We start from the raw sequence: 14,305 nt of genomic DNA on the forward strand, positions 1-14,305 counted from the left end.
GAATTTCACCTGGGAGACATGAAACTGGCACTTCTCTGGTTTGATGTATAGATGGTTATCTAGCAGATGACGAAGGACCTTGTGTACATGCTGCACATGTTCTTGGAAGGAGTTTGAGAAAATAAGAATGTCATCCAAGTAGACAAACACAAACTTATTTAGCATGTCACGGAGCACATCATTAATCAGGGCTTAAAAACCGCAGGAGCGTTGGTCAGTCCAAAGGGCATAACCAGGTATTCATAGTGCCCTGTGGGCGTGTTAAAGGCGGTCTTCCATTCATCGCCTTGTCTGATACGCACTAGGTGGTAAGCATTGCGTAAATCAAGTTTGGTGAAGATGGAAGCCCCTTGCAGCATTTCAAAAGCTGTGGACATCAGTGGTAAAGGGTAACGATTGCGGATCGTGATCTTATTGAGACCTCTGTAATCTATGCAGGGGCGTAACCCACCATCCTTCTTCCCCACAAAGAAAAACCCAGCGCCCGCAGGGGAGGTGGATGGTCGAATGATTCCAGCTGCGAGGGATTCCTCAATGTAGAGATCCATGGCAGTCCGCTCAGGAAGGGACAAGGAAAAGATTCCACCTCTAGGGGGACAGGAACCTGGCAGAAGATCAATGGCACAGTCGTAAGGACGGTGCGGGGGTAGGACAGTAGCTCTCCTCTTACTGAAAACTGCTTTAAGATGGTGGTACTGGGCTGGGACTCGGGACAGATCTAGGGGTTCTTGAGACTCGAAAGAAGGTTGAAGGGATTTCTGACTCAGACAGGTGGTTTGGCATGTGGGACTCCAACCCAAAACTGTGCTAGTGGGCCAATCAATATATGGGTTATGCTGAAGGAGCCAGGGGTGACCAAGGATAACTGGAAAATCTGGTGAATGGATGAGGTGAAAACAGATCCTCTCTTGATGTTGATTGATGGAGAGACAGAGTTGGGACGTAAGGTGTGTCACCTCTCCCGGAGCAAGTGGTCGACCATCTAGTGCAGTAACTGTTAATGGGTCAGGAAGGAGTTCACTGGGGATATTGAGGGTTTTTGCTAAGGTGAGATCTAAAAAGTTTCCAGCAGCACCAGAGTCTACAAAGGCTTGAAATTGGGACTGTTGGTCTGCCCAGGAGAGCGTAATGGGGAGAAAAAGACCACTTGAGGAAGGAGAGTTATTGCATGTAACTCCCGTTACAGTCCTTCCTGGCCTGTACGGGACTGGGCGTTTCCCGAAAGCTGAGGGCAGGTGGAACGAAAATGGCCAGATAAACCGCAGTATAGACAAAGCTGCTCCCTCATGCGGCGGTCTCTCTCCGTGGGGGAAAGCCGAGTTCTGCCTAATTGCATAGGTTCTGCACTGAATTGAGATACCTGTGATGTGGGGGTAGGTGCTGGAGTGGGCACCCCGAAGGAGGGCTTGGGGTGGTTAAAATATCTCTCCCTCAGTCGATTGTCCAAACGGATGGCTTGCTCCATGAGGTTCTCGAGATCCAGAGATGGTTCCCGGGTAGCCAGTTCATCCTGGATTGTCTCAGATAACCCATTTTGAAAACAGACCATGAGGGCTTCATTGTTCCAACCACTTCCAGCTGCCATTGTTCTAAATTTTATGGCATATTCTGCCACACTGCCAGTATCTTGTCGTAGCGTTAGGAGTCTTTTTGAGGCTTGCCGACCACTGATGGGGTGATCGAACACCCGTTTGAATTCTTGTTCAAACGCCTTGTAACTTGAACAGAAGGGTGCCTTCGCCTTCCAGACCGCAGTGGCCCAGGAGAGGGCCTTACCAGATAACAGGGTGATGACATATGCAATACGGGCACGGTCTGAGGGGAAAGATGAAGGCTGCAGTTCAAAAGTTAGAGAACATTGTGTTAGAAAGCCATCACAAGCACTGGGGTCACCTGAGAAACGTTGTGCTGGTGGTAGGCGAGGTTCTATCATAGGGGAGATTACTCGGGACTCTGGCAGAGGTATCGAAGCAGCAGCTGGAGCTGGGGTTGAATCAACATGGACCTTGTCAAAGAGTTGACGAACAGAAGCCATAAGATCTGCAAGTAACTGAGAGTGTTGAACCATTAAAGTTTCTTGTTGGGCAAAGGCATTCTCATGTCGTTGAATTGTGGACTCATGCTGAGCCACAGTGGCTAGAAGCTGCTGGGAACCTGGAGTCTCTGGGTTCATGTTGGCTCAGTTATTCTGTCAGGCTCGGGGATCGAACCCGGGTCCCTGGCGTGTGAGTGTGGACTCCTTACCACTGAGCCACTGGTAGTTGAAGAACCCAGCAATGAGACACTATCAGGTTCCTTGAGGAGTTTTATTAGCAACAAAAAACAATCTTCAAAATGGAAGACGAAAAACAGTTAACAAAAACAGGAAACTTCAGGTTTCAAAAAATTCAAGTAAACAAAAACAGGAAACTTCAGGTTTCAAAAGGTACATCAACTTAGACAGGCAAAAACTTCTTTTTTTTTTTTACTTAGTTTTTATTGATTTTTTAGGAACATAACCAGTAGGAACAAAACAAATAAAAAAATACATATATACATAAATATACATATGTATACAAACTTATATAGGCCAATACAACCCATGTATATCTACATACACACATGTATAAAAATATTAAATTAACCTCATCAAAATAAATAGATAAATAATAAAAAAAATAATAATAAAAAAAAAAAAACAGAACAAAAGTGGTTGTTGGAAGAGTTACAAAATCAAGTCATGATACGTTTGACATACATTATCACAGATTATTTACAATGACATATTCAGACCATTTTTTCCAGTACTTGGTATACTTTTTTAAGTCAAATCTTAGATTAAAAGTGAGTCTCTCCATACAGTGTATTTCCTTTACAATTCCTATCCATTGAGCCCTTGTCGGAGGGTCAGCATGCAACCATTTTCGAGTTATGGCTTTTCTGCTACTTACCAAAAGGATTTGAATTAGGTACTTGTCAATAGTTGGAAAAACTTCTGGTATTTTCCCAAGGTATAATGTTATAAATGAGTAGTCCAATTCTTCTCCGATTATCTTTTTTATTTCAGTCGCTATTTCACTCCAGAAGGTTTGTATTTTTGGGCAAGCCCAAAAAACATGAAAATGGTTAGCCATTGAGGTTCCACATTGTCTCCAACAAGAGCCCAAACTTTCAACACCTGTACGCAATGCAGACAGTCTAGGAGTTATGAAGAACCTCATCAAATTTTTCCATCCAAACTCTCTCCAAGCTCTCGAGTTTGTGGTTTTTGCATGTGTGACACACATATCTGTCCAGTCTTCTTCTGTTATTTGTTGGTTTGACTCTTTCTCCCATTTTTGTTTTATGTAAATTGATGAATGAGTCTTACTGTTTTGTATGCATTCATATAATTTAGAGACCAGTTTTTTGTTTTCTTCTTTTATGTATGCGTCCGCAAATACTGTGATCAAATTAGAATCATCCTTAATTTTATTTTTAATTTTTTTATTAAAGTAATCTCTAACTTGCAAGTATCTGTAAAAGTCCTGCTTGTCCAGGCCAAATGTATCTGATAAAGTCTGATAACTCATAAAGTGTCCATTAGAGGTCACCGAACTGAATGATGTGATTCCTCTCCAAACCCACTGTTTAAATCTCTTATCTAGTGTACACGGTTGAAAGTCCGGGTCGAATGCTATCCAACTTAATATCCCATTATGCTTTTCTAATTGTAATTTCTTCAGTATTCTAAACCATAACTTCAAAGAAAACACGGTCCAAGTACTCAATCTACTGTAGTACTTTTCTGCTTGATTTTTATTACCAAGTAAGGATTGTAAAGGTTGATCTATTTGTGTAGTTTCTAGTGTTTTCCATTTAGACTCATAGCTTTGTATACACCAACATAGTAAAGGTTTTAATTGTGCAGCAAAAAAATAGTCCTGAAGACATGGAAGGGCTCTTCCACCATTTTCTTTTCTCAATTGCAGTGTCTTGAACTTTATCCTAGGTCTTCTACTATTCCAGATAAACCTTGAGATCATCCTATCCCATTCATTAAATTGTTTTTGGGGTATTTCCAGAGGTAATGATTGAAAAAGATAAAGTAACCGTGGAACCACGTTCATTTTAATTGCTTCTATCCGGCTGCTCATGTCTAATGGTAGGAGAGTCCATTTTGCAATATCAGATTTTATCTCTTTATAAATGGGGCCGTAGTTACTGTCAAAAAGTGTTGACAAGTCTTTTGTTAAGTTTATTCCCAAATATTTTAGTGAAATAGAATTCCATTTAAAATTATATTGTTTTTTCATTTCTAAATTTGGTCTAAAATTGTAAGTAAGAGTTTGCGTTTTTTGAATATTTATCTTATATCCAGAATAGAAGTTAATTGTGTTTAGGAGGGACATTAATTTAGGAATACTAGATTTAGGATTTGCCAAAAACAGGAGAACATCGTCTGCATACATACAGATCTTATGTTCCTCTTTTTTAATTACGATCCCTTTTATTTCTGGCTCTTCTCTTATTGCTTGGGCCAGGGGTTCGATAAACAATGCAAATAAAGTAGGACTTAAAGGGCAGCCCTGGCGTGTCCCTCTTTCCAAGTAAATAGTTTTGGACAGATGGCCATTAATTTTTATTTTAGCTTTTGGTGATAGATATAGCCCTTTAATGCATTCAATAAATTTATTGTTAAAGCCAAATCTTGCCAGAACCTGATACAAGTAATCCCATCCAACAGAATCAAATGCTTTTTCAGCATCTAGGCTTAACAACATTGCACTTATATTTTCTGTTGTAATATGACTCATTATTTGTAATGTTCTTCTTAAGTTATCCTGCGTCTGTCTGTTTTGTATAAAACCAGTTTGGTCTAAATCTACTAATTCAGAAATGACAACCTCCAGTCTCTTAGATAATATAGAAGCAAATAGCTTGTAGTCCACATTTAAGACAGAAATTGGTCTGTATGAGCTACATTCATTCTTATCCTTTCCCTGCTTTGGAATAATTGAAATCACAGCTTCCTGCCAAGATTGTGGAATTTCTCCACCTCTTAGTACATAATTAAAGCATTTGAGGAGCATGGGTGTTATTTGAGGTTTGAATGTTTTATACATCTCTGATGGATATCCATCAGTTCCTGGTGTTTTATTTGCTTTCAGTTTTGATATAGCACTATCCAATTCTTCTATAGTTATTTCAGTTAACAATGCTTTATTCTGTTGTTCCCCTATTGACGGTAGGTCTAGTGAATCCAAAAAACTCTTTATAATCCCAGTTTCTGCTCTAGTTGGTTGGGTGTATAAGTCTTTGTAATATAGTTCAAAAGATTTCTGAATGTCTTTTAACTCAGTACACACCTTTTGAGTTTTAGGATTCCTTATTTTATAGATTGTGTTTTTAGACTGTTGTTTTCGTATCCTCCAGGATAATAATTTCATTGCTTTAGGTCCTATCTCATAATATCTTTGTTTAGCGAATTTACATTGTTTTTCTATTTCTTCATCATATATTTTATTTAGGTCTTGTTTAATTTTATTTAATCTTATCAATATTTGTGGTTCTTTTTGTTTAATATGTTTTGTTTCCAGATTTTTTATTTCCTTTTGGAGGTTTAATAATTTTTTCTGTTTTTCTCTTTTACGATAAGCAGTGAGGGAAATAATTTTACCACGAATTACTGCCTTCGCAGCATCCCATAAGGTACTCGGAGACACTTCTCCATTGTCATTGCTTTGGATATATAGATCAAACTCAGTCTGAATTTGTTTCTGTATAGTTTTATCATTCAAAATTGCTGTGTTAAGTCTCCAGAGTGTCTCTTTTTGCTGGTTATCTAAATATAAGGTTAGATATACCCCGGAGTGGTCAGAAATATCTCTAATCCCTATACTACAGTTTTTAATTCTATGTCTATCTGAATTATTCATGAATAAATAATCAATTCTTGAGTACATTGCATGACATGTTGAATAGAAGGTAAACTGTTTTTCCTTAGGGTGAAACTCTCTCCATATATCGAACATGCCAAGTTCTTTAAGCAGTCTTTGTATCATTTTAGCATTTGAAGTTTTCTTTCTGTTGGGACCAGTTGCATCAAGTCTGGGTTCAATGTGAACATTTAGGTCCCCACCTACTATCAAAGTACCGTGTGACTCTGTGACTATCAAATTAAATATTTTCTTAAAGAATGTTTTGGTACTTCCTGGTGGAGCATACACATTAAATAATGTAATTTCTTTATTATCTAATTTCCCCCTAACTAAAATATATCTACCCTCTTTATCTTTAATTTCTGATATAAGTTCAAAGTTCACTGAATTGGGAATCAGAATAGCTACCCCCCTCTTACGTCCTGATTTATGCGATGAATAGAAAGTATTTTGAAAGCCAAATCTCTTTAATTTCTCGTGTTCCTGAGGTGATAGGTGTGTCTCCTGCCAATTAATTATTTGTATTTTTTCTTGTTTCATTTTCGCAATTATCTTACTTCTTTTAATTGGACTATGTATGCCATTGACATTCAACGTGACTAATTTATATTCCTGACCACGCATATATATTCATTTTAAACCGCTCACTTTTATAAAACATTTCCAACAACAACCTAACAAACAAAGTATGAACATTCATAACAAGACAAACTGTATGAGAAAAAAGGGCTTCCAAGTCCCAGGTTATAGTTATAACCTTCTAGTTGAGAGAATGTCCCTGTGACCGTCAAGGGCCTCTCTTTGGTGCAAAAGAAAAGTTTATCAGAAAAATCTGCTCTTGCTTAATCGGTTTCTCTATTCATCCTTGGTAGGCTCAATAATATAATCAAACTTAAACGAAAATATAGGAGATAAAATAACTGCTCCATCGATTGCTTTTTTTCAAAATATGTTATTGTCCGAAGGGAGTAACGCGTCATATGCCTTAATAAGCATTCAGCTCCTCAGTGTTCGGTTAAAGGCTTAGTAATAGTATCGTCCAAATGTCTTTTATGCAGTCACTTACGTTATTTCTCGGTGAGAATAATATATTCACTTTTCAGACGATTCATGTGCGACGCGATGAAAGTTCTGTAACTTCTCCCTAATCCGTTCTTGGTCCACTGATTTGCGATGACGTTTTGTGCTTGCTCTTTCCCAGGTAACGTTAGGGAGACTTCGGCGTTTCGGTTCTTCGGGGTCTTGTTCCACATTTCCCACAGAAAATCCTCTTTTCTTCAAATCTTTTGCAGCTTCTGCCGCGCTCTCGTAGATCTGGGTGCCATCTCCAAAGAAAACTTTCAGTTTGGCCGGGTGTGGAGTTTGGAACCGAATCCCTTTTATTTTGAGCTCTTTTAATATCCCCGCGTATGCCTTTCTTTTCTTTAATATCTCCGGAGGATAATCGTGGTCAAAATAAATCCTCTTTCCTTCAAGTCGGACTTCTTTCTTTTTCCATGCAGTGTGTAGCACCTGTTCTTTTACTCTGTGTTGTAGAAAGCAAATTACCAGTGATCTCGGCGGTGCATCGCGGGGGGGCTTCGGGGCAAGTGCTCTGTGGCATCGCTGTATACCGATCTCCAAGTCTGTTAGTGGCAGGTCGAGCTCCGTTTTAATAAGTCTCGTTACGAACTCCATCAGGTTGCTTCCCTCGAATCCCTCCGGGATTCCGTAGATACGGAGGTTATTGCGCCTCGAGCGAGATTCTAAATCGGTTAACTTTGTTTGCAACTCTTTCTGACTCTCTAACATTCTAAAGAGAGCGTCACCAGCCGCCGCGTCCCATTCCTCAATATCAGTTATACGTTCTTCTGCTTCAGTCATTCTGGAGTTGGCGGCTTGTAGATCGTCTGAGAGATTTTTAAGTTTCTGATTAATTTCCCCCCTAAATTCGATCAGCTCCTTACGCATATCTTCCCGAAGAGAGAGTCGAAAGTCATCCATATCATTTTTAAGATCCGCTCTGAATGCTCGGATGTCATCTCTAATAGCACTTATATCCGAGTTAGCTGCTTCCACGTTGGCCTTACCAGCACCGCCATTATTTTCGCGGCTCTCTTCACCGCCGTCAGTATCATCGGTTATTTCTCCTTTTTCCCGCTTCGAGCCTACCTTGTTTTTACCCCTTTTGTGCTTCTCCCCTTCCATGTTAATTTTCAGTTTGTCTTCGTTTTCTTGCGTGAATCTTCTAGGGGATTTTGAATCAACCGATTAAGAGAGGTTCTTTCACACAGCCATCAGCTTCGCCGCCACACCGGAAGTCCACAGGCAAAAACTTCTGAACAGAAAAAATCCAAAAAGCTCCAAGGAATATTAGATACAAGAGACTAGCTTAAATCAACAAGAAGGAAAAACTCACTGTAGGTGACAGGCATGGGTCAACAATAACCGAGCAAAGAACAGAGGAAAAAAGGGTTACTTTTATACAAACAACTAAACAAGGAACATGTGAAACTGATCTCGGTGATTACAGGTAACCAAAAAAGAAAAGTTGAAATGGCGACATCTAGTGGCGAATAAAAAACATTACATGAGAAATTAACCAAAAACCCTGACACGCACACACACATGCACACACACACACGCGCACACACACACGCATACACACACACGCACGCACACACGCGCACACACACACGCGCACACACACGCGCACACACACACGCGCACACACACGCGCACGCACACGCACACACACACACACACACACACACACACTCACACACACTCACACACCTGTTTGTATGAATCTGTTGAAGCAGGTCAGTGATTTACTAAACTTCAGTCTTCAGTGCAGACTGATGTGTGTCTACTGTGATCAATGAATGAATAAATGAATGAATACTCACAGAGCTCTTCTGCAGTTCCTCACAGCTGGTATCAGTCTCAGTCTTCCCTCATCTGATGTGTTGAATTTATTAGAGTCAAACTCATCCAGCGGCTCCTCTGACATCTCAATCATGTAGGAGATTGTTGAGCAGTGAGCAGGAGTGAGTTTCTGCTCTGAGTGTTTGTCTGATTTCACAAACTCCTGAATCTCTCTGGCCAGAGTCTGATCTTTCACCTCCAGCAGACAGAGGAAAAGATTGATGGATCTTTCAGCTGAGAGACGGTCATCATGTCCTTCACCTGACTTGATTGTGTCTTTAATGTACTGTGTGCTTCTCCTGATACTCTCTGAGCTCTCCTCTGTGTGTGTCAGCAGATCCTGGAAGAGTCTCTGATTGGACTCCAGTGAGACGCCCAGCAGGAACCGCAGGAACAGATCCAGATGACCAGTACTGCTCTCTACAGCTTTAACTACAGCTTTTTTATGTAAATCTTCTATTGGCACAAACTCCTTCAGTCCCTTCATTATTATAGTCACATGGCAGTGAAACACATAGAAAGCAGCCAGAAACTCCTGAAAGCTGAGATGGATGAAGCTGTAGACTTTCCTCTGCTGAATCACAGATTCCTCCTTGAAGATCTCAGTGCAGATCCCAGAATACACCGAGGCGTCAGTGACGTCTATGCCGCTCTCAATCAGGTCCTCCTCATAGAACATCACATTGCCCTCCATCAGCTGTCTGAAAGCCACTTCAGCAAGTTTGAGGATCACTCCTCTGTTGGCCTGCAGGAGTTTCTCTGGATCTCTCTCTTCATACTTCTGCTTCCTCGTGTTGATCTGAATCAGCAGGAAGTGGATGTACATCTCAGTCAGAGTTTGAGGGATTTCTGCACTCACATCTTCTTCCAGGAGCTTCTGAAGCACAGTGGAGGAAATCCAGCAGAAGACGGGTATGTGGCACATGATCTGGAGGCTTCTTGCTCTTCTGATGTGGGAGATGATTCTGCTGGCTCGCCGCTTGTCAATGATTCTCTTCCTGAAGTATTCCTCCTTCTGAGGCTCAGTGAATCCCTGAATCTCTGTCAGACGGTGGATGTATCTGGAGGGGATCTGATGGGCTGCTGCTGGTCTGGAGGTGATCCAGATGAGAGCAGAGGGAAGCAGATCTCCTTTCAGGAGGCTCCGCATCAACACAGCCACTGATGAAGATTCAGTCACAGCACAAACTTTCTCCTCATCTGAAAAGTTGAGTGTGATTCTGCTTTCATCCAGACCATCAAAGATGAACACAACTCTACACTGCTCATAAATCTTGGGCTCCAGATCTTCAAGTTCAGGATGAAAGTCCAGCAGAAGTGTGTGAAGACTGTACTGATGATCTCTGATCAAGTTCAGCTCTCGAAATGGAAGCACAAACATGAAATCTACATCTTGATGGTCTTTTCCCTCGGCCCAGTCCAGAATGAACTTCTGCACAGAGACGGTTTTCCCAATTACAGCGATGCCTTTAGTGAGAACAGTCTTGATCTGGGCTTTCTCCTTCTTGATCTTCTCCTCATGTCCTGCTCCAGCTGAGGCTTTAAAGATGTCATTACAGTAGACTGGAGTGTGTTGTGAGGGTTCTGTTCTGGCTCTTTTCTCCATCTGTAAAACCTCATGTTCTTCATTCACTCCTTCACTCTCTCCTTCTATGATGTAGAGCTGTGTGTAGATGCTGTTCAGGAGGGTTGGAGTCTCTCGATGGTTGATTCCCTCAAATAATCTCTCATACTTGTTCTTCATGCTGGTTTTGTGCTGCTCTTTGACTCTCTGGAGTTCATCATGTTGTGGTTGGAGTGAATCCTGCTGCAGGTCTCCAGTCTGATCTTCTCTATACACACTGCAGGAACAACAATAACAACACCAAGAGTCAATGAGTGCGAGTGTACAGATCCTCTAGTAAAGCCATGTGTGTGTGTTTCTCTGAAACAGCTGAGAAACAATATACATATGTAATCCAGAACCAAACTATAGTAATGCAGAAACTGTCCCAGATCAGCAAGAAGCGGCTTCAGTCTTCAAATGACTCTCATAGGTTTATTGTGAAGCACTTTAAACACTTTAAACTGATGACATCTACTGCTCAGAATGGTGTAACATTTACCAGTATTTGTAATTTATTACATGTAAGTCATGAATAATTTGATATCATGAGGCAGTGTAATTACAGTGTGTACATATGTTGTGAGCATGTAGTTGTTAAATGTTTTGCCATAAGAAAAATACCAATCCTTTGCCACCTGCTGTGTAAATGTTTCAGTGCTTCTTCACCATGACTGTGTTTGCTCTGCTTCCGTCAGCTCACTTTCTGACTGAATAGAGTTTTTGTTTCAGATGATAATCTCCAGATCATACAAGCATTTGCTCTGGGGGTTCAGGGTTTCTGATCGTAAATGTTCGGCTGAATATTTACAGTTCATGATCAGGTCGAGCAGATTCAGATTGAATTCATTAAAAATAAGTTTCATTTTAGTGTGCCAGTGGTGCAGTGGTTAGCATGTTCGCCTCACAGCAAGGTCGCTAATTTGAGCCACAGCAGGGTCAGTTGGTGTTTCTGTGTGGAGTTTGCATGTTCTCCCTGAGTTGGCATGGGTTGAGCCATTGCCCAAATTGCAGTTCTGGACTCAATCCCCCATCATCCTTTGTGTCTAAGGCTGATTACCAGTCCTTCTGTAGTCGCTTTGCAGTCCCATATGGGGGTTTTCTAATACAATGCAAACTTTTTGTTGACCAGCAACCCATGGTTTACCCCAGTGATGCCAGTCATATTGTGTTTGTGTGCATTTTACTCATTGACTGAGCTTTAGATTGGGCCGCTGCTGTGTTGACTGTGGAAGGTTATTTGTTCACCTTCAAAAGTTTCCTCTCGATGGTAAAGGGGAAAGAGATCAATTCTTAATGATTAACCAGGGTAGGAATTCGGCAGACTGACTGGGTGGAGGATACATTGAAACTATTATTTTAGGCTACATGAAGCCACTTAGAGAATGTGTGTTCGCGTGTGTATGTTTGTACTGTGGACTTTGTAATGACATTTGTGTGTGAGTAACTGTAATTTGTTTGAATAAAGTTCACCACAAACATATCACAACACTTACTTGGTGGATTTGACTCATAAACTGAGTCCTGAATCTGCTTTATTCGTGTCTGTCTCTGTGCTGTTTATCTGACTTAAGAGTATAATAATGATCTGATGGATATTACAAGTTGAAACTTTACAGACACATTCTGGAGACACCAAACAGCTTATTTTACATCATGTAAAAGTGGTCAAATAGGAGCCCCTTAATACTACTATAACATTGCTACTGTGATCTTCTTGTTCTTCATTTATTTACTAAGTATTTAGCTATTTTTGGGGGATTTTAATACAGTTCCATCTCAATATTGTGAAAAATCCATCTCTATAAATCAATATTGTTTTCACTCATACTTACTTATCAAATATGGTGTTTTTCTCACTGAAGTCATTCATATTTTCTACCATTACTTTAGTTTGATCGCACACTTTGGAAATTTTGCTGACTTTTTTATAAGAAACCTTTTTAGTTTGTATTTTGGACAACATGGCTTTATTAGCCTTTTTGTGTTTTTACTACTGATTAAATGTGAGTGTGTGGACATTCAGTTTTAGAGAGACTTGAGTTGTGTTCCCTGTAATAAGATGTCTTTAGTGGACTGAGAGAATAAAGAGTAATAATGTCTGATCTCTTCTAGAAACACATGATCATATAAATGCTGCAGTATAGTCAGGTGTGTGTGCAGATGATCTACCTGAGGACAGGTGGTGTGTGTTCACTACTAAAGTTTATTGGTGGATGCATAGACGCGTCACTCTTCAGAGACGCACAGCTGGGCTCTGCTTCTGCTGATCTAAAACAGAGAAGATTAGAGTTCAGCACGGCACACACTGGAGTCAACAACCCAGATATTACTCAACATTTATGAAACACCTCAAACAGCACTGTATGTGTTACAATAGCAAATAGTGAATAAAATACAGACAAACAAAAAGCAAGAATAATTTCTTTAAGAAAATAATATAATTAAAACATTATGGCCTAATACCTGCATTCTGTGTACAAATCCTGATTTCCAGAACAGTGTGTTTCCTCCATGATGGATGTGAAGAGTGTGATGTCCAGCAGAAACTCTAGCAGACACTGAGAAACAATCACAGATGTGCAGTCATTGATCACCCTTCATCATTCAGCAGGAATAGATCAGCAGCTGTACACACTCACATCACTGAAATCCTGAAGTTCATCACAAGTAAACTAATGAAGAATCACGGCCATCCTAATGTAAAGAGAGTATTTTAATAATATTATTCACCAGGTAAGTATAAGGGACATTCTACCAGAAACACACATTACACGAATAAAAAACATGACAGGGCCTGACTAAAGCTGACTTCCTCAAAACATCATACAAAAACAAGAATAAAATCACACATTTCAATGACAGATATACAGCTGAAGTCAGAATTATTTGCCGCCCTGTTGATTTTTCCCCCAGTTTCTGTGTAACAGAGAGCAGATTTCTCCAACACATTTCTGCACATAATAGTGTTAATAACTCATCTCTAATAATTGATTTATTTTCTCTTTGCCACGATGACAGGACATAATATTAGACTTGATATTCTTCTAGACACTTACAGTGTCTACACTATACTTACACTATACAGCTTAAAGTGACATGTCAAGTCATGTCAAGAGTTTTATTTGTCACATTCATAATAATACAAAGTATGAACAGCAGTGAAATGTAGGTCAGGTCCGCTCCAGAGAGAGTGCAAGTATAGATACACAAAAATTAAATAATAATGAGAAAAATATGTGCAAAAAATAATGTACAAAAAATTATACAGAGTAATAAGAATAGCAACAATAGGAGGTAGCTAATATATATGACTAATACAGTGATATATACGTAAAGTCAAGTAATGTATAACACCGGGCCTGGGGAAAGAAGCTCCTCCTAAGTCTCTCAGTTTTTGCCATCAATCTACGGAAACGCTTACCAGATGGAAGCAAAGTAAATAGGTAGTTACCAGGGTGAATTAAGTCCTTACAGATTTTAACAGCTCTATTTTTACAGCGTTTAAGATAGATGTCCTGCAAGGAGGGGAGAGCAGACCCTGAGATGCGCTCAGCTAAACTCACAACTCTTTGAAGTGCTTTGCAGTCCTGGTTTGAGCTGTTTCCATACCACACTGAGATACCTTGAGTCAATACACTTTCTATGGTCCCTGAATAGAAAGTTTTCAGGATTGCTGGAGAGACCCTGAATTTCCTCAGCTGTCGCAGATGGTACAGTCTTTGCCTGGCTCTATTTACTTGCATTTGAATGTGTGTAGTCCAAGTCAGGTTCTCAGAGATAATTACACAGAGATACTTGAAACTACTCACCCTCTCCAAGGGGGTCCCACTGATCGTAAGAGGAGTGTAGGGCTGTTGTTGTCTCCTTTTAAAGTCCATAATCAACTCTTTAG

At 40.2% G+C, this 14,305-nt stretch overlaps 1 protein-coding gene across 1 annotated transcript in view; it reads right to left on the minus strand.

Moving 5' to 3' along the window:
- Positions 1–14,305, minus strand: part of LOC137490965 (protein NLRC3) — a 766,684-nt gene that overhangs the window by 22,919 nt on the left and 729,460 nt on the right. The window contains exon 6 of the mRNA XM_088650120.1: positions 8,789–9,949. Coding sequence (XP_088506246.1) covers positions 8,789–9,949 — 1,161 coding nt within the window. The remainder of the gene's footprint in view (positions 1–8,788; positions 9,950–14,305) is intronic.

This window comes from Danio rerio, chromosome 4 (genome assembly GCF_052040795.2).
Source record: "Danio rerio strain M-AB ecotype USA chromosome 4, GRCz13ab, whole genome shotgun sequence".
Lineage (NCBI taxonomy): Eukaryota > Metazoa > Chordata > Actinopteri > Cypriniformes > Danionidae > Danio > Danio rerio.